Below are 27,505 nucleotides of genomic sequence, written 5' to 3'. Positions count from 1 at the left end.
TTGGGTGTATGGTCTTACATGATAAATGTGCTATATGAATGCACATTACTAACTACAGAGACAGTCATTTTGACTGTTTTTAATCTTTGTAATTTAATAAATGTGTTGAAATATAACCCACATATGTAATACCCTCACATTTCCTAAATGTGTGCATATTTCTTTAGAATGAGTATTTCTACATTTAATTACCACAGCGGACAAAATGGCCATATGCATTTTAGCGTCTGCTACTTTTCTCTCTGACTTTGAATATGTGTGCCTCTATTCCTGCTAACAGTTCTGATAACAAACACATAACATTACTTCAGATACGTCTTTCAAAACTGCATATTCAGTGTCGCAAAAAACAACCTTCTCCCCTTGCTTGTAAGAAGTGAAAATGAAAGTGAGACGCAGACTTTTGGGGCTGGTTCTTGTGTCCCAACTACCAAAACCTTAATTTTAATATCTCAATAAAAGCTTGAATCCAAATATGACAATGTCATAATATGATGTCTTATATAAAAACAGTCAGAATGACCACTATGGTAGTTCTAGTAGTTATAGAATTCTTGCCGTTCCAGTGTTAAAATGAGCCTTACACTGCAGACCTCAGCAAATGTTGTTGCATGATTTAATAAATAAGCTAATCTGAAAGAAAAACTCCTACAAATGCATATGCAAAATGGTAAAAATAACTAATAACAAATCTTATTTTCACTGCACATTATAAGGAAATCCTGAGAGTAGTTAATTTTAATGCCAAAAGAAGGTTTGCGCTGGCTTCTTACTAAATCTGGTCTTCAGAGAACAATATAACAACATCACAATATAACAACATCAAAACTATTAGTTAATTTGTTAACCCCATTCACTTGAGTGTCTCGTCCTAAACTTTTAACTGCCATTGTAACCATCTGGTTGGATTTTGGTCGAGGTTATTATGATTAAACTCAAACCCTTTACTCTGCTCTGCCTCCCAAGTCTGGTGTCATATATGGTGAGCCAAGCAAACCAGTCATGTCGGAAAATACGTCCAGACAGGGGTTAGTGGTGAGTGTTACCACCCCTTTGTGTTCATTTTACACACAAAATGCAGCAGTATGTACCCCCGGGCACATATTTCTTGGTTCCCTGCAATATATCCCTGGGCACATTTTCCTAATGAGCCTGTGTTGAAATATTCTGACCTGAAAGAGAAACTCCTACACATGCATATGCTAAATGGTTACAATAACTAATAACAAATCTTATTTTTCACTGCACATCATAAGGACATCCTGACTGTAATTGTTTTTAATACCAAAAGAAGGTTCACGCTGTCTTCTTACTAAATCTGGTTCTAAGAGTACAATATAACAACATGACAAAAATGATTTGAGAAATGAGGCCTTGCACTTTGACTGCTAAAATATCTCTGAATCCTTCAAATGTCAGAGTGAAATGAGAACGCCGTCATCTCTGAAACATGCGGTGGAGTAGCTGGTGTGTTTGGTGACATGTTCCTGTGTTTTGTTTGCATGCTGCCAAACGCATAAAATTCAGACTAATTAATTTGCGTGTCAGACAAAGCAGTCATTTGGTATGCAAATACCTGCATGTCCTGGTGAAGCAACAAAATCAAAAATAAATGTGAGAGTTAGAGATAAGAAGGCGAATTTATTTGGGGAAGCGGTTTTAGACTGAAGAAGGGTAACTGTACAATTGCAGGGAGGAAAATGCTAGATGTCATAAAGCTAAAGTTGAATTACATAGAGAAATGATAGAGGTAAAAGATGGCACACACATGCACTTGAAAATTAAGTCCGAAAGTGCATTTATGATTTATAGTTTGTGTAAAATTTAATTGTTGCTTTATTCTGTAAGCCACTTTTAAAATAACAAAGACATGCCATGCTTTCAGATATCTTTATATTACATTTTAGATGACACAAAATCAATGCTTTAACTTCAGACATCTTATGAAACTGATATTTGGTGAGATAACCTAGATTTTCAATCACAGGAGAAAACCTGTTTTACCAATTGTTATTTTCTGACATCAATTATTGCAAAAAAGAAAGAAAATAATGCTCTAAATGAAAACATTTTTATCAGAAATTTGAAGTTACTTTTTAACATTTTGTATTTATTTTTAATAATTTTTTATTTAATAAATTTTTGTTAAAATAAGAAATAATTTGTTTTAGTTTTTTTCCATGAAAAATCTTTTTTTTTTTTAGGGATGTCCAGATCCGATGACATGACTGGAAATCGTACCCGATCAATTGGTTTCAGACTCGATCGGAATCGGATGTTACCTCCCGATTAAGACTCAAATATATATATATATATATATATATATATATATATATATATATATATATATATATATATATATATATATATATATATATATATATATATATATATATATATATATATATATATTATTTCTTCCTAAGTAAAATTTTAAATAGAAATAACATTATTTAACATTTTTACAATAAAACAACAAAAAAGATGCCACGCTTTCATTTTTAGAGCATAAAAACAGAATATTAACAATATAACTATATAACTATGCCTCTAATTGTCCAGAATATATCTGTGTTTGAGGTTTCTGTGCATTGGTTCCAGCACACATGTGTTTGTGTGTGATTGCGCTGTGAGTTTGCCCTTGAGATCAGGGTTTGTGTCTTCAAGAAGGCACAGGCTGGCACTGGCAGAGCTGCTGAGGAAATGGGCATCATTGGTTTTTCTGGCAGCTCTGCGCTTCTGTCCATAATGATGTTTAGGACTGTGTGTGCACCGCTGCTGCCAGAAATCTGCTCTATAGCATTTGTTAAGGCCTCGCGAGGATTTGATCAAGAAGGAAAATGAAACCTGAATGGTCTGCAGCTGATAGAAGGAGGGAGGATCAGTGGTCAGATGGTAAACAGAGAAGGCAAACCCACAAAGACGGGCAGCCATCTGATCTGGAAACAGTGGTTCTTCTGCCATGCTTGACTGTGGGCTCAAATGTGATCTGACGCTTTGGGGTATTATTGTGCTTCACGTGACACAGATGCAAACCAATATAATATCTCTGGAGGTGCTAGAAACGCTTTTTGAGATGCAATGTGTCAAAGTATGAGGTGTGAAATACAGTAGAGAAGAGAAGAGGAAATGAGGAGACAGATCACTGTTCATTTCTTTGTCATAAGGATTGCCTTTTATAAAAATATCCTATAGTTTTCTAATAGTTTTATTGACATCAAAATTTACAATGTTTATTTTGCTAGTGGACATAGTTAGTTTTAAGGTTTGAGTTAGTGTATTGAAAGCAGTGTAATTGCTTTGGTAACTCAGTCAAAATCTGCATTGATTGATTTTTATAAATTGCACAGTGTTTAACTGAATTATAAGCTGTGCTTTACTCTACGACAGTTATGCCGTATGTTACTGTATTATAAAGTTGCATTGTGGGAAATATCCTCTATATGCGACATTAAAAATGTCAGTAAATACAAAATACAGTTTAAAAATGAGCATGAAACATGGCTAATCGTTAAAAATACAGTAATTTACCATTTGGATTGTTTAACAGTAAACAGACTTATGAAAAATGCAGAAATGATCAAAACAATTGCATTGGCTAAAAATATATTAAAGATGAGATAACTAAAAACTCAGTATATTTTATTGACTTTTATCAGGGGTCACCACAGTAGAATGAACTGCAAACGCATATGTTTCGCGCAACGGATGCCCTTCCAGCTGCAATCCAGTACTGGAAAACACCCATACACTCTCTCATTCGCACACACACACTAAGGCCAATTTAGTTTATTTAATTCACTTATAGTGCATGTCTTTGGACTGCGGGGGAAACCCACGCCAACATGGGGAGAACATGCAAACTTCACACAGAAATGCCAACTGACCCAGCCGAGGCTCGAACCAGCAACCTTCTTGCTATGAGGCGGACAGAGATGTATAGTAACGAAGTAGAACTACTTCACTACTGTACTTAAGTACTAAAAGGCAGTATTTGTACTTTACTGGAGTATTATTTTTTTTCCTACTTCCACTTTTACTTAAGTACATATTTTCCATGAGTTTGATACTTTTACTACGATAGATTTTTTATGTGCTGCATCGTTACTCGTTACTAGTGGTGTCAAAATGATTGATATCAGTTCAGTAATAGGTCATAACCGGTTATTACGTGATGACGTCATTTATCTCCTATGCGCGATGTCGCAATACTATGGCGAAGGACGGAGGCGTGAGGGCGAGGCGGCACAGCATACCGGCCGCTAGTTTACTATTAGGGAGAAATGTTGTAAAACTTCACCTCTGCCTATCTCTCGCTCTCTCACTTTGGACATTTGACCCGCTGGCCAGTTTGTAAGGTAACTTTTCATCTCTTCTTAGCTGTTAAAGCTGTGGATCTAGACATGAGCGTGCCTCATGTGCAATTAAGTTTTCTCCACTGTGTCTATTACCTGTGATAATCGCGTATTCTTCCCGCCATGGGTGAACAGCGCTTATATTTCTAAAGCCCTTTCTGTTGAGGACAATAACCAATCATAGCCGTGTAAGACCCGCCTGTCAGCGCTCAAAAAGCAGGCGGGATAATATTGACATGAGTTTATTAGCTGTAAATGCTCGCGCTGTCTTCTGTGCATGAGTTTAGTTTGATACATCCAGAAAGAGTGAGCAGGTCAAATTAAGGGCACAGTTTGTATATCTGACTGCTGTATTAAAGGACAAAATTTTATTACAAAAAAACCCTTTAACTGTCACACCAAGACAAAAGCAATAGAAATTTTTTGATTGCATTTCTTAACTCCTAATGTCGCTAGTTAACACAATCAGTGTATTTTTATTTAACACATCACATTATTTCTAAATTATCAGCCTCTACCAAATGGTTGAGATGTTGGTTTATGGTTAAAGTACCAGAATTAATAAATATACTACAGAAAATATGAACTGTAAGACCAATTTCATTAAAAACATGATAAAAATAAATAAAAATTATTACTAAATCATAGCCATAAGCCATAAAATATTTCAGATTTTCATTTAACACAGTAATATACACATTTTCCTGTTTTTTACAATAAAATCAAAATCAAGTGAATTTGTGAAGCAGGATTTAGTTTGCTTGTTTAGTTTAGTTTCACGAGTGCTTCCAGAAGACAGAACTCCTGTTCATTGTGGTATTAACCAATCAAACTTCAAAACTCCCAAAGTGTGAGTGTGTCTTTGTGTGTGTGTGAGTGAGAGTGAATAATGTGTGAGTAAGAGAAAACAACAGTGTGATTGTACCTGTATGTGCGTCTGTGTGTGTGTGTGTAAGAGAGTGTAAAAACAATTGCAACCTATGTATTGTCCCCACAATTCACAAAAATGTGTGTGAGAGAGAGAACTGTGTGTGTGAGAGTGTATGAATTTGTGAGAGTGGGGAGAGAGTGTACATTTAGGTGTGTGCAGGGCAGTGTGTGTGTGTGTGTATGAGAGAGAGAGAGAGAATGTATGTGAGTGAACATGCTGAATTATCTCATCAGTGAAGGCATTTTCTGGTAAAAGGGCCTGACGATGTGAGCTCTTGTACCATAGAAACTATTTACAGAGAAAAACAGTATCGTAAGCCCTGTTTCTTTTCGTTCGTTCGTTCGTTCTTTTCGTTAATCAAGTACCCCAAAAAAGATATTTAAAATAAACAAAACAATTAGTGTATTTTGACTGCTTTCTTTAATAACGACATTACACAATACTTGTACTTTTACTTTCAGTACTTGAGTAGTAAATTTTTTAATAAACTACTTGCAATACTTAAGTACAAAAATTGTTGAATACTTTTGTACTTCCACTTAAGTATGGTGCTTAAAGAGCACTTCTACTTCTACTCAAGTCAATTTTTGATAAAGCACTTGTACTTTTACTTAAGTATGGGTCTCTAGTACTTTATACATCTCTGGAGGCGGACATGCTACCCACTGTGCCACCGCATCGCCCCACTGGCATTTCATCTAGCATTTTTGAAAAGATCTCTCCGTCTACACTATTCCACTGAAAATGCACATCACGTGACCACACACACACACATAGAAACACACAGACAATCTGTCATGTGCTTCAGCATATGCGTACGTCTGAGCTCCAGGCAGTCAGCGGGTGCTTTGAGCACAAAACCCCAGAGAACAGTGCACGTTGGACAGTTTATCAAGGATGTACCACTGAATTTCGTCTCCCTCTAGTTGTTAACGTGATATTTAATTAATCTTGTCTATCAAATGACTCTTTCAGTGTATCATGTAACATGTCACAGCATCAGTACACTGCTTCAATCTTTCACTTTCAGGCTTGTACTTAGTCATTTTAGCGAAAACCTCAGATACTTTTGGTTGGTTGCTGTAGGTTGTGCACCTTTTTTACAAACCAACTTTGTCGTCTCCATTATAATGACACGGATCACTCTGCCTATTCATGGCAGAATCCTGCAGAAAAGGTGATTGACAGGTGGTAATTTGTGTGTAACTTATCTTTATTTATTTATGATTTGGTTATGGGTAAAACAAAGAACATGCGGCTCAGGTAGGTGAAACGGTAGGCTAAAATAATGAATTCCTTATGGATTAATTAATTATTAATTCAACGCCGCTTACGAAGACAATGCTATCGTCCATCATGATGTTTCACATTAGACATCGTATGATGCCAAATTGCTCCAACCCTAATCTAGACTCATTAGATATTCAAACATTTATTGATAACACATTCAACTAATGTATTTACTAACATTATCAAACAGTTAATAATACATTTAATCATCTTTCTTAATGTTAGGTAATGTTATTTAAGTTAAATAACGTTAGTTCATGTTAACTAACTGTGCAATACCTAATGTTCAGACAAGAACAACTTTGGAATTTAATAATGCATTAGTAAACTATGATTAGAGAATGCTTTACAAGATTATTCATACTTAGTTAATGCTAGAAAATACATTGACTAACATTAACAAAAGGACCATTATACTAAAGTGTTACCCATTTATTTTATCGATTCAAACACATTAAGTAACATTGTGACAAGAGAAAAAACAAGAATGCTCACAGAAGAGAAATGGTCAAGACAGGAAGAGATATGGCAAAGCAAAAAGCAATGAGCTGAAATGACACCAAGACCAAAACAGTGGACAGAATAGACATTGAGGACGGTCATCCGGCAGGAGCAGAAGAGCAGAGAGGAAGCACGGAGCAAAGAAAGTTCAGTTTGTTACTAAAGCAATTTGAAGACAGATTTGGCCGGCAGATGGTTGGCAGCGCTGTGTTTGTTAAACCAACTGGTCGGGTACATTAGGATGTCGGGGAGCAGCATGCATTGAGTCTCTATTTAGAACAGAGAGAGAGAGAGCGAGAGCAAAAGAGAGAGACAGAGAGGGGCTGGCGGCCTGGCAAGATGCTCAGGAAATAACAGGAGTGACGCAGAGCGGCCGGGGGAAAAGATAATTAGCCCATGCATGGCCCGCACACACACACATGCTCCGTAATGAGCCTCAGGTAAGTTTGACACCTAACGCAGATGGAGGGGCCTAGAAAATACCTGGCCAGTCACTGGAGCCCCTTCCACATCTGATTTATTCATATCAGCCCACTGCGCTCTGATCTGGACTACTGTCTGGCTGTTCTGGTAGTTGTCAAAAATATTAGTACAGACCCCTTGATGGGAAAATATAGAGGCATCAGCAAACCAAGAATATTACTGTTAATTAAAGGCGAGAAAACTCAAATATGGTGAATATAAAAACAACTTTTATTAATCGTCACCATACAGTAGCTCCTTGGTTAGTGTGATTTCACCATGTCTATAACTTTACTCAAACGTCTATGCCGACCCCCTAACAACATTCCAATCAACCAATCAGAATTAACGGATGAGTTTACAGTTCATGCAATTATGTGCATACAGACTGTAACCGTGGCTGTTCTTCCCGCCATCGGTGAACAGCGCTTTCATTTCTAAAGCCGATCGCAGCCCTTTCTGTTGAGCAGGTGAAGACAATAACCAATCATAGGGGTGTAAGACCTCGTCTGTCAGTGCTCAAAAAGCAAGAGGGATAATATTTACATTAGCTTATTTGCTGTAAATGCTCATGCTGTCTTCTGTGAATGTATTGGATTTTTGTTTGATACAATCAGAGAGAATGTTTTCTTGGAGCTGGTCAAATTAAAGGTAAAGTTCATATATCTTACTGCTGTATTAAATAACAAATTGTATTACAAATATTATATAAATATATTAATATATTTTAATCTTAAAAAATGATTGTGTTGTGAGGAAAAAAAATTGAATTATGTACGGAAAGCATCGTCAATGCACCGAGATATCGAATTGAATAGAAACGATGGCATGATAATCGTAACCGAACCAAACCGTGAGAACAGTGTAGATTCACACCCCTCCTTGATACAATTATAGACCTTTTTCTTGGCTACTGCAGCGAGGGCGCCATAGTGACTAGCGTCTTCCGGAAGAATGTTTAGAACTTCAGTTTACATCGTTTACAACCTGTAATTTGCGATTTGAAAATGGGTTTCAATAGCGTTTTTAGTGAATTACGGAGTGTTTTTGTGACACACAACTTTGAAAGGTGTGTGTTAAAGCTGTTATTCTGTCAGATCTGTGGTTCAAGCGCGACAGAAAAACAGTATGGTAAGCCATGTTTTGTTTTTTCAATCTGCTTTATTCCTTGCCCAAAAAAAATATTAAAAATAAACAAAAACAATATGATGTCTTTTAGCTGCTTGATCTTTTACTTTCCGTACTTTAGTAAATTTTGAAATAAACTACTTACATTACTTAAATACAAATTTTTTTTAATACTTTAGTACTTCCAACTAAATTAGGGTGCTTAAAGAGCACTCCAACTTCTACTCAAGTCACTTTTTTGATAGAGTACTTGTACTTTTACTTAAGTCTGGGTCTCTAGTACTTTATACATCTCTGCCTTAAAGGGATTTTGACATAAATAAAGGTTTTGTTTAAACCTGTATCATTTATAGTGGTACACACAGACACACACACATACACACACACACACACACACACACACACACACACACAATGCCTCTTTAAAAGTGCTTTTGCCAAACAAAATCAGAAATGGCTCTTTGCTGAGAAAAGGTTGCCCATCCCTGAATTAGAACACACTTAAATAAATTCCACCTTGCATTCTCTAAAAGAAAGAAAAACCAAACTGAAGTTTGGAATGTCAAAACGCTGAGCATATAATAATCTAGTTTTAAATTCCTTTAAAAATCAATTAGCCTTCCTCGGCAGGACGCACAATGGAAGTAAAAAAAAAAGAAGAAAAAGTGCCACAAACACCCACTTCCGATTCGCTTCCACCCTCATAATTACATCCCACATTATCCATAGGAGACCCAGTAGTGAAGGTGCGAGTGAGCTTTTACTGCGCCGCCGTCTAATAGACTGAGGCTGCAGTCGCTAATTAAGGCCATTGTGATTTCTTGCAGACATTGATGGGGAGGTGTAATTGGTGGAGTGCAGTCAATCTCCTGGATTTCGCTCAGGGCACATGGAGACTAGGTAAACCGCACATGTGGAGGCCTCGGAGGGGAGAAACCTGTCTTTTGTTAGCCCTTAATTGAGATGCTAATAGATGGGAACATGCCACACCAAGTTCTTGAGACGTGAGGACGGAGAGAAAGCGAGCAGGAAAGAGAGAGAGTAAATGAGCACAAAGGCAGGGGGTGGATGGATGGACGTACAGATAGAACTCTGCCCCCTGTGGGTGGGACATGGTGCCCCCTTGTGGTTGCTTTTGCCAGATTTGGCGGTATCATTTTGACGCAGCTATTGTTTTCGTCAATCAACAGCTCATAAAGAAAGCAGGAAGGTTAAGACCTGGATATTGAATATCGAACAATGGTCGATGAGAGCAAATCTCCTTCATTTAAATCCTGAGTGATCTTCACTTTTTGCTGTGCGTTGGTCTGTTCTTTCAGCTCAACGCTGCTAGCTTTGGGCTTTCCTGTGATGCTTTAAGAATCAGTCGTAAGGTCATCTGAATAAGGACACTATAGAGTGGGTTAGTGGTGTAAATGTGTGCTTACATTGGATAGAATGGGGACAAAGAAAGGGTACTACAATGCAAAAAAATGGGTCTTGCATGAATCTTACATGAGAGCAAATGAATGATTATTGATACATGTTTTTGAGAAACACTATTAAACACAACATCCCGATACTCATATTTATCAATGAATCCTCATACCCTATTAATGAAACCCCTAAAAATTATTTGCAATTTTTGTCTTGTATGTAGTCCATATATTTAAAATTGACAAGTAAAAATGGTGTTTTGTTTTTAGAAACAATTTGTGTTAATTAAACGGGGTTTTCCTTTAAAAATGCTAAATAATCTGGCAATGGGTTAAGTAAAAAAAATCAATCCTTAAATTTGAAGAAAGATTATTTTAACTACCCCACTGGAAAACTATTTTGGTTGTTGTACAGAAAAACTCACTTAATTCTGATGTATTTCTGCACTTTAAAACTCAATAAATTAAGGTAACTCAAACCATTTGAGGAAACCGATTGCAACAAACCATAAGTTAAAAAACTAATCCTAATGAGTACTGTGAACTTAATCCATTTGAGTAAACAAAGCAATTTGAGCAATGTAAAACCCAATAAATGAAGAGAACTCAAACCAACCGAGTACTGTAAAACCCAATAAGTTAATGCAACTCCAACCATTTGAGGACACCAATTGCCACAACCCATTTAAGTTACAAAAACTAATCTATATGAGTGCTGTGAACTTACTCTATTTAAGTTGAAGTAATGATGTATTTGATTAACTCATTACCTTCAACACTGGGTTTGAAACTCTTTTCAAATGAGTAGAATTAACTTTCAGTCAATTTTGAGTTAACTACACTCATTTCACTAGATAAAGTTTTACAGTGTGAAAACAAAACTTTTTTTTTTACTTATGTAAAAAAATGATTGTCGATTTAAGAATTTTTAGACATATGGGCAAAAAACTCAAAATAAAAAATTCTTGCAGTGATTACATTAATAGTGTGTGAGAAAATATTGATGCATGTGAGAACTGCAATATTGTCAATATAAAATGTATAAATACATTTTTTAGTTCACATTACGTTTACCATTAATCACAACATAGGTTCACTCTGAATACGTGGTCCTATATACGTTTCTGGAGTTTCAGGAGTTTCGCGAATTATGTAGCCAGAAATGTGTGTGGCTGCATTTCGTCTTTAAAACGAACACTACCAACATTCCTTTTTGAGCTTACCAGCTGAACGGTTTCCTCAACATGAACGGCTTTCCCATTGTTACCAGTTTGTCCCGTTAGCTTGCCATGTATGTTGATGGAATTGAGTCGCAGAGAGGAGTTAACCATGACAATAGGGTTCGAGTCTGGTAAAGAACGGTTCCAGAAAGCAGGTAAGACAAAAACAGCAAGCCAAAAACATAAATAAACAATTAAATAACAAATCAGGCAAGGGCTTTTCTTTTTCAGGATTGCTTTAGAAAATTGTTGGTTGGGTTTATGGAAGTGTGTGGCCAGGTCAATCAATACAATTGGTTGGGTTTGGGGAAGGAGGAAGGTGGGTCAGTCGATCGGTCAGTCAGTCAGTCGACAGCAGCCTCTGGTGGATTTAGCTGCAAAAAGAGCAGGTGCAAATGGCACTCTCCAGAGAAATTTGAGATCTCAAAAAGTATACGCAGAAGCCTCTGGTGGATTCACAAAAAAATATAGCCCCTGGGATGTATTTGACGCTCTCCAGAAATGTATATAGAGGTATGTTTTCAAAATGAGCCTAGGTTGATTAATCATGCTGCACACAAATATATGAAAAATAATGCAATTTAAAATGCAGATCCTGCTGTTCAAACACAAAAGTTTGAGGCAATTTTAAAGCATTTATAATCTAAAAGACACTCAAATCAGTATGTTTTATGTGCACACACACACACACACACACACACACACAGAATCTCAGACATGAAATCTCGCATGTTGACACTAATTTGAGTTCTCTTTCACATTTTTAGGTGAAAATCCCAGCCTAATCTCATGAGAAAATGTAACTATTTTACATATAATCAGTTTAATGGCTAATTCGTATACAAGTTCAGTTGTACGAAAATGTACAATTTTCAAAAGGAGTCTTGGCACCCAGCCCTGCCCCTTAACTCAAACGCCATTGGGGGATAAGCAAATCATTCAAAATTGTATGAATTTGATTGTACGAATTAGCCACTAAATCAAAAGTTACAAATTGCCAAGGGATTGCTTTGGAAAATCCTCGTAAACACAGTATGAGGGATTTCTGTCCTTCCATTGAAAGTCCATTCTCCCAAAACTCAGAAACTTCAAAATTTTAATATGAATCTGAATATGCATTACTTGTAAGATTACAAACATTACAAGCTCAACTTGATGTCCAAGAATTAACCTAATTGGTTCTTGCGCATCAAGCAAGCATACTTGTGCTTCCATGACCAAATGAGGGTGAGTAAATGATGACAGTGGTTATATTTCAACATAGGCTCATTCTGAAAACGTATCCTTGTATACAGTTCTGGAGATCACAAATTATGTAGCCAGAAGTACTAATGTCTGAGTTTCATCTTTAAAATGAATGCCACGGGGCGGTATGACCCCCTTCCGTTTCGCACTGACCAGCTGACTGCTTACCTTGGTATGGATGACTTTTCCACTGTTACCAGTTTGTCCAGTGGCTCGCCATGTAAGTCGGCAGACTTAAAACGCAGAGAAGAGTAAAATAATTAAGAGAGGGGTGAAATAATTAAAAACTAAAATAAACATAAGTTACACCTAAAAACATGTAAAAATGGCAAAAGCGCAATGTAAATTGGCTAAAATAAAAATAAAATTATATGTAAAACAAGTATTTGTATTTGCATGTGTTCATAAGAAATGTGACTGTGATGCAAGACTCCAGTGAAGGCAGATTTGTAGATCTACTAAGTGGGGAGGGAAAAAAAAACTTGTGCTCTCGTTTTGGCACTAGTCTATTATTAATATTCTTCGCTTTGAACTTTTTATCCCTGTGGTGAAACTCAATGAACTTTGCATGTGTGAAGGGTCTGTAGCTAATTGCATTTTCTGTAATTATGGGATGGATGGAATGGATGGTTGCCTAGCAACTAGCGGGTTAAATTCACAATATATTCAAAAATGTCAGCCCCGCTGCTCCGTTTGAGCTAAAGACTTTAAATATTACACAAGAGTCACTCGTCTCACAGGGAACAAATCTGCCCCAAGGACACATACATGTCTGCATGAAATTCTCTGCTGGTATCTGCATATTTTAAAATCATCCTTTTTCAGAGCACTTGTCTTTTTTTGGGTATGGTTTTAAAATATGAGGAATGCATATGTAAAATGTACTTTGGTGTTAACATCATTTCAATATTAGATACAATACTATTTATATATGAGAAATCTAGAATCTAATGTCAGGAATATATTATGGTATGTCAGGAACATCTAAATGGTACTAGTAACTGTAATATGTGCAGTTTTGTGTGTGTAATCTAACATGGCAGGCAAGTTCAAGACTAAAAATACAGATTTAATGCACAAATTTGTATACTGTGCCAAGTCTACACCTGCACACTGTGACACTCTTATTGAAGGGATGGAAAACATTCATTGAAGAATGGCAATTTTGCTCCTCAGGCAACTCACTAAAACCTTGCTAAAACATGTTTAAAGAGCTGCTAAAACAAGTGGGTCACTCTGTGAAACGACTGCCTTTTCCAGTTTGTCAAAGGAGATTTTTTGCAAGATTTTAAACCTTCTTTCGGAAAGTGTCAGCCATTTGCATTTTGCTCAAAGTTAACACTTTTTAGGATTTGTTGGGTTGTAATTGCCTTGAGAAATGTAACAGGGTTAACAGTTCTCTTTTCATTTGATTCAGCAAGTCTTATGGATCTACAACATGCTTCTTGATAATTGATTTGCAATGATATCACACACACACAAATATAGACAGACGGACGGATTAGATAGATAGAGAGACAGACAGACAGGCAGGCAGGCAGACAGACAGACAGACTGTGTGTATGTGTGTATGTATACAGTATGTATACAGCAAAGGCATGTTTCCTTGTGCACGAAATCATAATAAAATTATTTAATAACAAAATGGATCATGTGACACAAAAAAAAAGATGTTGAAATGATGCAGCCTTGATGAACGTGACAAACTACGTTCTTACTGACCCCAAACATTTATGCAGCAATGAACGATGCATTATTACCAAGCATATTCTAAAGCGACATTTCTGCCCCTCCACAGATACAGTAGTATTCATAATTCCCATCATCCCCCACTCTAACACCAGGCGCTATAATTCCAAAAAGAGCCACCCACAGCTTTCTTTCCACCCTTGCAGACGAGATTAATGGCAACATCAAATCTTCCCTTATGCAACGCAGACGGTCCCCGAACCCAAGATCTGTCCCTCATCTCTTCCCCCGTAATCTTCACAAGCTTTTTTTTTCAGAAAATGACAACCGGACAGAAAAACTGAGAGAAAACAATGTTATTAAAAATCAGGGATGAGCGACCAGATTTCAATGTCATAATATTGGTATTGAGTTGTCTAAAAAATCAAGTCTTTTTTTAATAACAACAAAAAATCTATTTAATAAAATCTGGTTGAATGTGTATTTTAATGTGTATTTGTCCATATTGTCCAATTGTTAGTGTCCATTTATTTTAAAATGTAATAATCAATTAATATATAGTTAAAATAACGATATTTAAAAATATTTTAATATATATACAAAAAAATAAATAAATAAAAATTATAAATTTGTCATGATTGTAAATCAGGATTCAGCACTCAATACAGGGCTGGGTCACAGCCTTGGGTCAAATATGGATAAACCCATCCACTAAGTTCATACATTCTTTAATTTTCCTCCGGCTTATTCCCTCATTTATCAAGAGCCGCCACAATGGAATAAACAACCAACTATTCCGACATATATTTTAAACGCAGCAGATGACCTTCCAGCCACAACCCAGTACTGGGAAAACCCATACACTCTTGCATTCACACACACACACACTAATACTCTACGGCCAATTTAGTTCAAATCACCTATAGCGCATGTCTTTGGGCTGTAGATGGAAACCAGGGAAACCGGAGGAGCTGGGAGAACATGCAAACTCCACACAGAAATGCCAAGTGACCCAGCCAAGGTTCGAACCAGCGACCTTCTTGCTGTAAGGCAACAGTGCTAACCACTGAGCCACCATGCCACCCTCCACTAAGTTTAAAGGTTTTATTTAAATTCAGCTGAAAATTTGAAAATAAAACAACCCTGAGTTAAAACAGCTTTTTTTAAGTGTATTGATTTCTTAACGTTGGTATTGTGTTCAAAAACATGACAACTGTTTCATGCTAAATAAAATGCTGTAAATTACTACATTTATTCATTCATTCCTTTTCTTTTCGGCTTAGCCCTTTTATTAATCTGAGGTCACCACAGCAGAATGAACCGCCAATTTATCCAGCATATGTTTTACACAGCAGATTCCCTTCCTGCTGCGACTCATCACTGGGAAACAACCATACACACTCAATCACACACATACACTATGGCCAATTTAGCTTACCCAATTCATATATGATGCGCAGTAGGTAGTGCTGTCACCTCACAGCAAGAAGGTCGCTGGATCATTGGTTCGAGCCTCGGCTCAGTTGGCGTTTTTGTGTGGAGTTTGCATGCTCTCTCTGCATTCGTGTGGTTACACATGCAGTACAGGTAAATTGGGTAGGCTAAATTGTCTATAGTGTATAAGTGTGTGTGTGAATGAGTGTGTGTGGATGTTTCCCTGATATGGGTTGCTTCTGGAAGGGCGTCCGCTGTGTAAAAACGTGCTGCATAAGTTGCGACCCCAGAATAATAAAGGGACTAAGCCGACAAGAAACTGAACGAATGGATATGCCAATGCTTGAGCCTACGAGTGGACAAAGCAGACCAGCCTACACTAGTACACAACACACAATGATGAGTAAGGAATTTAAAATGAGTTAGAAATCTTAGTGCACCACGGAAACAGTATCCACTGCATGCAGACTCTGAAAAGAAGCATGCATATAGATAACATCACCATAGTCCAATATTGAGATAAATGTTGCATCAACCAGCTTCTTTTAAACATCAAAACAAAGATCAACAACGAAACAAACAAACAAAAGGTTACATTAAAATAGAAATGAGAATCTCTGTTAAAGACAGTCTCCTTAAACTTTTCCCAGTCATTTACCCTCTGGCTGGCCAAATCAAAGGATCCAATGAGCTAACTTTGGCCCACGGGCATCTCTCTTTTAGAGAAAGTCTTATTTGTTTTATTTTGGCTACAATAAAAACAGTTTTTAATTTTTTCAAACCCAGTTTAAGGTCAATGTTATTAGCCCCCTAAAGCTAATTTTTTATTCATTCATTCATTCATTCATTCATTCATTCATTCATTCATTCATTCATTCATTCATACATACATATACATATATATATATATATATATATATATACATACACATACATACATACACTGTACATACATACATATATATATATATATATATATATATATATATATATATATATACATATATATATATATATATATATATATATATATATATATATATATATATACATACATATATATATATACATATATATATATATATATATATATATATACATATATATATATATATATATACATATATATATATATATATATATATATACATATATATATATATATATATATATATATATATATATATATATATACATATATATATATATATATATATATATATATACATATATATATATATACATATATATATATATATATATACATATATATATATATACATATATATATATATATACATATATATATATATATATATATATATATATATATATATATATATATATATATATATATATATATATATATATATATATATATATATAAACAGCTGTAATAAAATGACTGGCTTAATTACGCTAACTTGCCTTTAATCTAGTTAAGCCTTTAAATGTCACTTTAAGCTGATAAATAGTATCTTGAAATATATCTAGTAAAATATTGTGTTCTGTCATCAGGGCAAAGATAAAATAAATCAGTTATTAGAAATGAGTTATTAAAACTATAATGTTTAGAAATCTGTTGAAAAAAATCTTCTTTACGTCAAACAGAAATTGGGGAAAGAATATATAGGTCGTCTAAAAATTCTGACTTCAATACTGTATTTATATAAAACTAATCTGCACTATGCACCAATACAGTAGCGCTTCAAATTCCCATCATCCCCCACTCTAAACACCAGGCGCTATAATCCAAAAAAGCCACCCACAGCTTTCCTTCCACCCTTGCAGACGAGATTTATGGCGACACCAAATCGTCTCTTACGCAACCCAGACGGGCCCCGAACCCAAGATCTGAGTCGCTCATCATCATCCTCATCATCTCTGTCTCTCGGTCTCCTGTCCCTCTGTCATAATGGCCGCAGCTGCCAGTCAGAGCAGCCTTTATTAACCCCTCGCCTTCTGACACTCGTTTGATTGAGGCTGAGGGTCAACAGCTGATTAGAACAGCGGAGAGGCGGGACTTTACACACGACCTCCGACCTGTTCGGGCAGCCGGCCAATAGGAGGGCTGCGCGGCCCCCCATATCGCCATGGAGACAGGGCCCGTGAAGGCGCAGATGGCTCCGCAGGGGGTGGAGTGGGTGTTGAGGGAGAAAGAGACAGCAGACAATGGAGGATGGAGAGGGGAAGACGCGGAGAGCAGGACGGCCAGTAGAGGGAGAGAGAGAGTCTGTGAGTCTCTGAAGACCAACACAATGACAAGCACACACAGCACTGTGCAGATCAGTGTGCTTCTGACCTAACGCAGAGTAGAGATGTAACGGTATGAAAATATCATACCACAATTATAGTGAGCAAATTTATCACGGTTATTTTTATTATAAGGAATTTGACCTAAAAGTGTTTAAAACTACGTCACACACACACACACACACACACACACACACACACACTTGAAGGGATAGTTCGCTAAAAAATGACAATCCTGTCATCATTTATACACCTTTTACTTGATTCAAACCTTTATGAGTTACGTTTTTTATGTTGAACACAGAAGAAAATAGTTTGAAGAAGGCTGAAAATCTGTAACCATTGACTCCATTTGTGTTTTCTACTATGCAAGTCAATGGTTACCGGTTTCTAAAATGCTACAAAATATCTTCTTTTGTGTTCCACAGAATAAATAAACACATAAAGATTTGCAAAACACTTGAGTGTGAGTAAATGGTGAGTACATTTTCACTTATCTTGGCCGAACTGTTCACTGTTCAAATGTACAGTACTACCCCTTTGTTATGTTCGTTTGAAAACATCCTATGACTTAAATTGCTGTAAAAATGCATCAGATAAATATTTTTGCATAAATCTGTTAATCAGCCTCGGTCCTGATCAAAACTACTTGATTGCGTAAAAAAATTACAGGATTTTAACTCTTTAATTGCCAAATTCATAAATAATGTCACTGATTTGGTGGAAAAAAATAACACACAAAATGATGTATTTTCAATATAAAAAGTAATTGTGGACTAAATTTATTTAACCTTTTATCACAGTCTTGGACATGTGAACGATTAGTAACAACATTGGCTTTAATGCATTGTTAGATTTTTTTCCTAATTTACTGTTGGTGGCTGTTTTTGCCCTATTGACTTCTTTTATATCCACATTTGATGGTGCATAAATACACAATCTTTGTTTTTATTTACTTTATGTAGTAGAGATGCATATTTTGATTTTCTCAGACACATCAAGGTAAGTGCGTAAAGGTCACTCTTACAGACAATTTGCTGTTATACTCCATGTGAAATCCAGAAACTAAGCTCATTTTTGCACAGGCCTATCTAAAGGGTTAATGGTGCCAACTGATGATCAACAGTAAAAATTACAATCAAAAATGCATGATTATATGGTTTTGCAATCAAAAAAAAATTGTTATAAGGGAAGTCAATGGGGGACCAACAGTCACCAACAGTCAAAAGAATGAAACAATGCATCAAAGGCAATGTTGTTTCACATATCCAAAACTTTGATGAAATGTAAAAAAATTCCAGTCCACAATTACTTTTTATGTTGACGGCATTATTCTGTTTGTTTGTTTTTTCACCAAATCAGTGACATCACTTATGGATTTGGCAATTAAAGAGTTAAAATCCTGTAAATTTTCTAAGCAATTTAGTAGTTTCGATTAGGACTGTGTCAAACTAAGATTTGTCACTAATAATCATTCTGCTAGCTGAAACAGAAAATGTTATGACCAAATCAAGACTCAAAATAACAGAAAATTAAAACATCCTAACAATACATCAGGGTTAAGGGCAATATATATATATAGTAAAATAATTCAGAAATAACATATTTAATAATATAAAAGTAGCTAAAACATGAGTAAAAATATACAAACAAACATAAATATTTATTTATAATTTTTTGATAATATTTATACTCAATGAATGTCATATTAAAACAAGTAAATTAATTAAAATAATAGAAAATTATTTAAAAATAAATTAGTTAATTACACAAATTACTGAAACTACACATAAAAGCCTGAAAGAGATGCTAATTTTACTTTTTTTAATTGCACTTAGAGGTTTTTGCATCTTCATATCATATTTCGTAAAAATGTAATTAATATATAATCATTACATTAAAATAGACAAATAAATTCAAACTGAACAAAAAAAGAATCTGAACTAAATGGCCTGAATTAATGGCCTGCCAAACACAATCCTTAATGGTTAAATCTATGATGCTGATGTCCAAATCTTGAACTTGCCATCAATGTTTTTTTCTTCCCTAAACAAAACATCAGAATGCACTTCTAAAATTACCTTTAAGAGTGTAAAAAGCGAGTACTTCTGTGAGTGTGTCTGTGGGCATCAGCACCAGTCAGATCAACACTTCCTCAACAATCAGTCGCTGAGAAACCAAGCGCACCACGTTGCGTGAAAAGATCTTGAATATTGTATTCAGAATCGGCTCAAAATGGAGCGGGGATCGACTGAGCTGTTCATTCAGCTCTTCTAATGTAGAAGAGAGTGCTGCAGTCTGCATCTGATGTTGATGTGTGAACTGAGCATGACAGAGACACCGCATGAAGAGACAGTCAAGGTTATTTCATATGTGTTCAACGTCACACTAGCGTAATCTGGACACTGATCGAACGCTGCCCTTATAAGAGCACATGGCTGATCGTTCAGTATCAGAGAGGATGGAAAGGAAACAGCCCCCAAAACACTAGAACAATATTATTTAATCAATTATTTGTTTGGCAGAACATTGTATCCAAAGCTAGTTATAAATGTGGAGAATAGAGTAGCAACTGATTAAAAAAGAGCTACTGTAAATGATGTCAAATTAATTTGATGGAAAAACAGAATAGAAATAGAAAAGAGAAAAGAAGGATCAAAGTAATTTTCAATAAATATGAATAAATGTAGCAGATCAAATGTTGGTCCCATTTTAAGTAGCCTTAAAGGGTCACGAAACATCAAAACACATTGGTTCGAGTTTGTGTTGATTGTCCTGTCTCTACAGTTTTGGTAAGTGCGTGATCAGTGTTCTTTGTTTATGTTTATTCAGAGGCAAAGTTAGTATCTTCAGCAATACTCGTTCAGTTTTTAAAGACATACCTTAGTCAAATTTATGTAGTTGCTAAGTTTACAGTAATATCACTTCAATATTAATGTACTGAAAATCCTCCACATTCACATAGCTCTCAGATCCGCTGTAAATGCTGCTCCCCAAATTACTGTCTATCTCTACTGTGTCTGTGTTTGTGTTGCCGCTGAGAAAATCAGCTGTAGTGCTTGTACTGAAACTCCCCTTTTCATGCAAACCCTGCCCTCTTTCACCATTTGACACTCCCACCTAAGTAAAGCTGGACCCATCCCACTTTCCTGACTTTTTTCAAAATACAGGTGTGAAATCACCATGCTGAAACAAGGGGGCTGCATGACCCTTTATTATAAAACAATCTATTTGTTAAAAAGTACTTATTGTGTAAATACATGTTTTTACATTGTCCTTAGATACATATGTGTAATTACATTGTTATTAATTTCTGTAATTACATTTATAATTATACTGTTGACCATCCCTTACACCTTAACCAATATCACCAAACCTGCCCAATAACTAGGGCCAGGCAGAATCTGCGGACATTTTTTGCAATTTCTGCTGAGAAGTTTGGTATAAATCAGTGGATTTCTGCTGAATTATTTTGGGAGTATCATACCTAAAACCTTAATATATGAAATAAAAAATAATATCTTTATAATAAATCAAGTTTTTCATATATCAAAAGACAGAAAATATTACTGTACAAACTGCATTGCACATAAATTAGATGAACATTTTCACATTAGTCAATAATATTACTGAAATTAATTTAAAAAAACTGAATAAATATAGATTTACACACATTTACTTAAGTAAATGGGATAAACAGAATTATTGATGGGGTAAAAATCTGTGGAAATCTGCAGAATTCTGCGTGCGCAAGATTGTCGACAAAAAATATCTGAATCTTCAGAGTTCAGACAATATTAAAAAAATGGTTAACCACTCAGCTGACAGCTTAATTTAACTACAAAATTCAGCCATTAAAATCAACAAAAGAGCAATAACAAGTAAATGCTATTACTAGTGGTCAAAACTTGCATGAAACAGAAGAAAAACTGAACAAAACAAAATAATAAATAAATAATTAAGAGTGTCTGACAATTCATTTTGATGGAAAAAAATTTTCTTGCAAATGCTTGTGTTGAATTGGGCAGATCATCTCACCAGCAGTGAACAGCAAAGGTAAAAGTGCATAATTTTGTGTCTCTTTGGGATGCACCACTATAGAAAACCACACGTGTGATCCTCCACAAGGGCAGGGGGAGGAGAAATGAGAAGGACCACAGTGGGTTCCTCTGCCTGCTCTATTGTTCAGCCATGCAGAGCTGGGCTTGGACAGAAAGGGTGGGGTTGTTCACATGAACCGCATGCAGGTTTGTAATGCATTGCACCATCGAGACCAAGAAACCTCAATTTTCAGCTCTACAATATAGGCGTTCTGCAATTAGAAAAAAAATATATGCATAATGCAGATGGCAGCGCTCACGCTCAGCGGGCTTTGAACCTCCTTATATGCAGATTTGAAATCTCTCTCTTCTCTCAGACAAACAGAATTACTATTGCATGTGATTCCCTGCTTTGCAGAAAAGCTGTTTCATCAGCTGGGGATACGCAGGTTATCAAACACTGTAGATAGTGATGTTAGAATTCCAGCAGATGAGGAGAAAGCAGAAAAGCTTTTCTTTTCTATAGCAAGGGTTTATCAGCGATTCTGTGGCAGGTTTATTCTGGCAGGGTTGTGGACATTAGGGAAAACAAAATAAACCTTATCTTAAAATGCCATTCAAAACATTATCACATTAGTACTGTATAATCCTAAACAAAAACAAATCTCAATTTAATAAATAGTCATCGTTATTATTATTGTTTTTAAATAATATTTTCACTAATGGGAGTATTAGCATCAGACAAATGCATTTAATTCTATGTGAAATTAAAAAATATAAATACACAGTACAGACCCGTAACTAGGGGGGTTTGGATGGTTCAAAAGACCAACCCTTCTTCTGACAAGGTCCAGAATTTGGCCCCTGTATGAGCTCATTTGTCCCGTTTTTGACAGCATATGCCATGATAAATTGTGAAAATAACCAATACAGGAAGGCCTTAAGAAGTGTAACCAATACAATAACCTATAAAAGAAGGCTTTTGTTATTTAAATAGACAAATTCTGACTGAGGAAATGAGCTGGCCAGTTTGTTATTTACCCAAAGGCTAAAAGTTTTACCAGATTCCCACTTTTTTGTAGTTGTGTGTTTGTTTTTAAGATGGAGGATAATAAATTTGCATTTTTTCATATTTCTACAATTCTAATTTCATTGCATTATATAGAAAACTATAATAATTAACAGTTTTAATGCAGATTTGCAAATACAATTTTTTTGTAAACAAAAGTTAGTATGATGATGCAAATATTTTTGTTGCATCAAAATGTGTGGTAGTGATAACCACCCGACAAGCTAATCTAGCACAAATTAGTGCTTAAAATGTAACAAAATGCTGTATTTGAACCTCGAATAACTGCAAAATGCTCCACATTTTGAGAAAAAAAGAACCAACCCTTACAATAGACACGGTTGAAGGCAAAATTATTCACTCATTTGTGAACTCTTTTTTTCAAACATTCCCTAAGTGGTGTTTACTAGAGCAAGGACATTTGTATAGTAATAAAATATATTTGTCCAAGAGAAAGTCTCTTTTCTTTTAGTTTGGTTTAGTTTTTACATTTTCTAGAAACTTATTTTAAGGTCAATATTCATAAATCTCTAAAGATTTTTTTTATTATTGGCTGCAGACAAAACAAACCACTGTTGTCTATTGACTTGAAGCCTTTAAACTGCACTTTAAGCTGTATATATAATATTAGTATTGTTAAATAACTAGTAAAATACTGTCATCACAGCAAAGACAAAAATGACTCATTATTCGTTCATTCATTTTCTTTTCGGCTTAGTCCCTTCATTAATCTGGGTTCACCACAGTGGAATGAACTGCCAACTTATTCAGCATATGCTTTACTCAGTGGATGCCCTTCCAGCCGCAACCCATTCACCTATACCACAAGTCTTTAGACTGTGGGGAAAACCCATGCGAACGCGGAGAGAACATGCAACCTCCACACAGAAATGTCAGCTGATCTAGCCAAGTCTCGAACCAGCAACATTCTTTCTGTGAGGCGACAACGCTACCCACTGCGCCACCAGATCGCCCATATTATTCATTAAAAAAGGTTAATAAACCCAATGTGTGTAAAATATGCTGAAAAGCTTCTCTATATTGAACATCTCTTGGGAAATATTTAAAAAAGTCGTATATATAAATAACAGTACCATTTTGATTATAATTAACAAGCAATATATCAATACAGCATCAATGATGAGAAATTAAAAAAAAGTGCCCCTTCCTCAACAAAACAATGTAAAACAACTGTTGAGTTAGAGTAAAGATCGCTCATGTGTTACTCGATTGGTCTTTATACTGTAACACTGTAAAAAAAAATGTTGGGTTCCACACAATTCATGTCGTCCCAACACAAATTATTAAGTTAACCCCCGACTAAGTTAACTTAGCAAATTTAAGTTGATTGAACATAAAACAAATAAGTTGTCATCCAAAAATCTCAGGAATTGAGTTGTTTCAGCTCATTTTAAATAAGCATTTAAAACATGCAGCAGTTTTTGTGTGTGTGTGTATATGGATGGGAAAATGAAATACCTTCTGATACTCTTCCCTGGACTGCAGAGCCTGCTCCAGCTGTTCCTGTGTGTTTGTGTAGATGCTGGATCGATAAGTTGTCCCGACATCATTGCCCTGACGCATTCCTGTCAAAAAAAACATACAGTACACAGTTAAAGTCAGAATTAAAAGTCCTCCGGTGAATTTTGTTTTGTTTTACAAATATTTCCCAAATTATGAGTAAGGAAATTTTCACATTATTTCCTATAATAATTTTTTCATTTGGACAAAGTCTTATTCTTCAATTTTTTATTTCGGCTAAAATAAAAGCAGTTTAAAAAAAAAAAGTAAAACCATTTTAAGGTAAAAATTATTAGCCTCTTTAAGCTATATATATATATACATATATATATTTTAATAGTCTACAGAATAAACCATTGTTATACAATAACTTGCCTATAATTACCCTATCCTGCCTAGTTAACCTAATTAACCTAGTAAAGCCTTTAAATGTCACTTTAAGCTGTACAGAAGTGTCTTGAAAAACATCTAGTAAAATAGTATTTACTGTCATTATGGCAAAGATAAAATAAATCAGTTATTGTAAATGAGTTATTAAAACTGTTATAAATAGCAATGTGTTGAAAAAAAAAAACTCTCTGTTAAACAGAATTTAGGGAAAAAAAATAAACAGGGGGGCTAATAATTCTGACTTCAACTGTATATACCAATACTAAAACAGAGAAACTGTAAACTCTTCATTTACGGGTAAACTACTGCTTTATAATAAATGTTAAACTTAAAATAGACATCTGAGAAGTAAAGTAAGTCAAGTAAGCATGACGTAATCATTAGAGGCGTACATCTTCTGTGGGTCCAAAATTAGCTTCTATTAGTACTTTAGACTCTTGGGAAACAAACTCCCAATCAACCAGATCAGAAATCCTGGGAAGAGTTCAGTTCTTAATTAAAGCTCTGTTCTTGATCCAGATATTATGAGAGATTTATCTCAGATTTTACGGCTTGAATAGTATTTTTTTATCCTCATTTTATTTTGGAGGTCTCCTGCAAAAGATTTGCATGCATCCAAGGTCAAAAAATACTTTTTTTTTGTTGTTGGTTTCATTAAACTCATTTATTATTGGTGATCTGAATATTCATTTTTTTAGAGTCTACTCTGATCAATTGGTCAGATGCACATGCAGGAAACTAAACACATCTATCAAAGTCCCTTTAAGGCCTTCTATAGTCTTTGCACATATGGTTCAGCCATCATAACCACTGTACACTGTAAGGTTATCTAATTTCCAGCCTGTCTCCTATATGAAACATTGGAGAAACTAGTGGATCAATTCAAACCTCCATCACAAGCATGATATGAGTACACCATAAAAATATCCTGTGAATAAAGTTTTTATTCATTTAAATGTATTATGAGACATTGATCCTTTTTCCCATAACTTTCAATGTTTAAAAGTTAGATAAAGTGACTTTTATTAACATTGTTAATAGTTTAAAGTGACATACAGTATTGTCTTGGTTGTATATTACTGGTGTTGTAAATTATAGTACAAAAGTGTTGTAATAAACTGCCAGTACATTTACAGACTTATTTCTCTCTACATTGTCTCTTTATATTATTTCAAACTACTAAAATGTCCCTTTGATAAACTGTAGAGCTGTAATAATACAACTAACAACCATAAATAAATGAAAAACATTAGTGAATCACAAAAAATACTGAAACTGTTAATTAACAGATATTTTATTTACAGTGTAGGGATGGGTAAGATGAGTAATTTGTGATTCATTAGGTGATCATATGGCTGTGAAGTTTACGAACAAGTGATTCGTTGACAGCTGCAAAGAGTTTTTATGTATGTGACAATTTCATAGATGTAAAAGAGTTTGTATGTTTGCACAAAACACTTCTAGATGCAAGAGTTTGTACATATCATTTTGTAGATGTACACTGTAAAAATTATAGAAACTATTAGTCATGACAACATATGTTTTTAGTTCATTGTACCTAATAGACTAAGTTAATCTTGTTCTGACTTAATTTTATGTGTTCTAAAAGCTGTTTAAAACAATATAAATACAGTGGACTCATAAGGTTCATTTGATTCCATTTAAAAATTTAAGGCAACCAGGATTTTTTTTTTTTTACAGTGTAGACAAGTTTGTATGTACACATGATCGTTTCCTACGTGTTTTTGTATGTATAGGCACAATCCAAACCTGTTTGAGTGTCTTACTTCTCAAACTCAACTGTTTGAGTTTCTTTTCTTTTCCTCAAAATAAATAAATATATTTACAGTGCTCAGCATAAATGACTAGACCCCTTTTTGAAAATGATTTTTTTTTTTTTTTTTATAAGTGAATATAGGTAATATACAGCAGGGTAAAAAAGGATTTAACACATCACTGTTTCTCATAAAACATATTTTTTAAGGTGCAGTTGACTTGAAATTGCCCCTGATGTTGATAACAACCAAATAAATCCACATATGCAAAGAATACAAATCTAATTAGCTTACAAATTGTGTTGTGTAATAAAATGAAATGACGCAGGGAAAACGTATTGAACACATGAAGAAAGGGAGGTGCAGAAAGGCAGTGAAAGCCAGTTGAAATCTCTCTGTACTTCTACAGCAACCCTCTGCCCTTCATAATTATAAATGCTTCTGTCCAACATCTACATTAGCAGGATGATGAAGATGAAACACAGCCAAGAAAACTCTCAAATGCTTTCAAAGAAAAAAAAAATGAAGCTGTAGAATGGCCCAACCAATCCCCTGACTTGAATCCATAAAACACAAAATAAAGAAACAGATTTAATTGATGAAACCCACATAATTATCAAGACTGTTACACCCTGTTAAAGTCTGTGAAAATCTCACACCGGAGTAATTCATGTGTCTTCCTTGTCCACATGTGAGGCATCTTTAAGCTGCCATCACCAAAGAAGCCTTTTATATAAGTATTAAATATACTTATATATAATAAGTATTAAATACATTTTAGTCATTA

General features: G+C 35.0%; 1 protein-coding gene across 3 annotated transcripts in view; it reads right to left on the bottom strand.

Moving 5' to 3' along the window:
* msraa (methionine sulfoxide reductase Aa) overlaps positions 1-27,505 on the bottom strand; it is a 136,467-nt gene that overhangs the window by 13,770 nt on the left and 95,192 nt on the right. For all 3 annotated transcript variants that reach the window (NM_001082893.2, XM_073933241.1, XM_073933240.1), the window contains one exon: positions 24,512-24,618. In NM_001082893.2, the coding sequence (NP_001076362.1) occupies positions 24,512-24,618 (107 nt within the window). The remainder of the gene's footprint in view (positions 1-24,511; positions 24,619-27,505) is intronic.

The sequence above is a fragment of the Danio rerio genome, chromosome 20, assembly GCF_049306965.1.
Source record: "Danio rerio strain Tuebingen ecotype United States chromosome 20, GRCz12tu, whole genome shotgun sequence".
Lineage (NCBI taxonomy): Eukaryota > Metazoa > Chordata > Actinopteri > Cypriniformes > Danionidae > Danio > Danio rerio.
The sequence above is the reverse complement of the archived record's forward strand: the minus strand, read 5'-3'. Positions and strand labels throughout refer to the sequence as shown.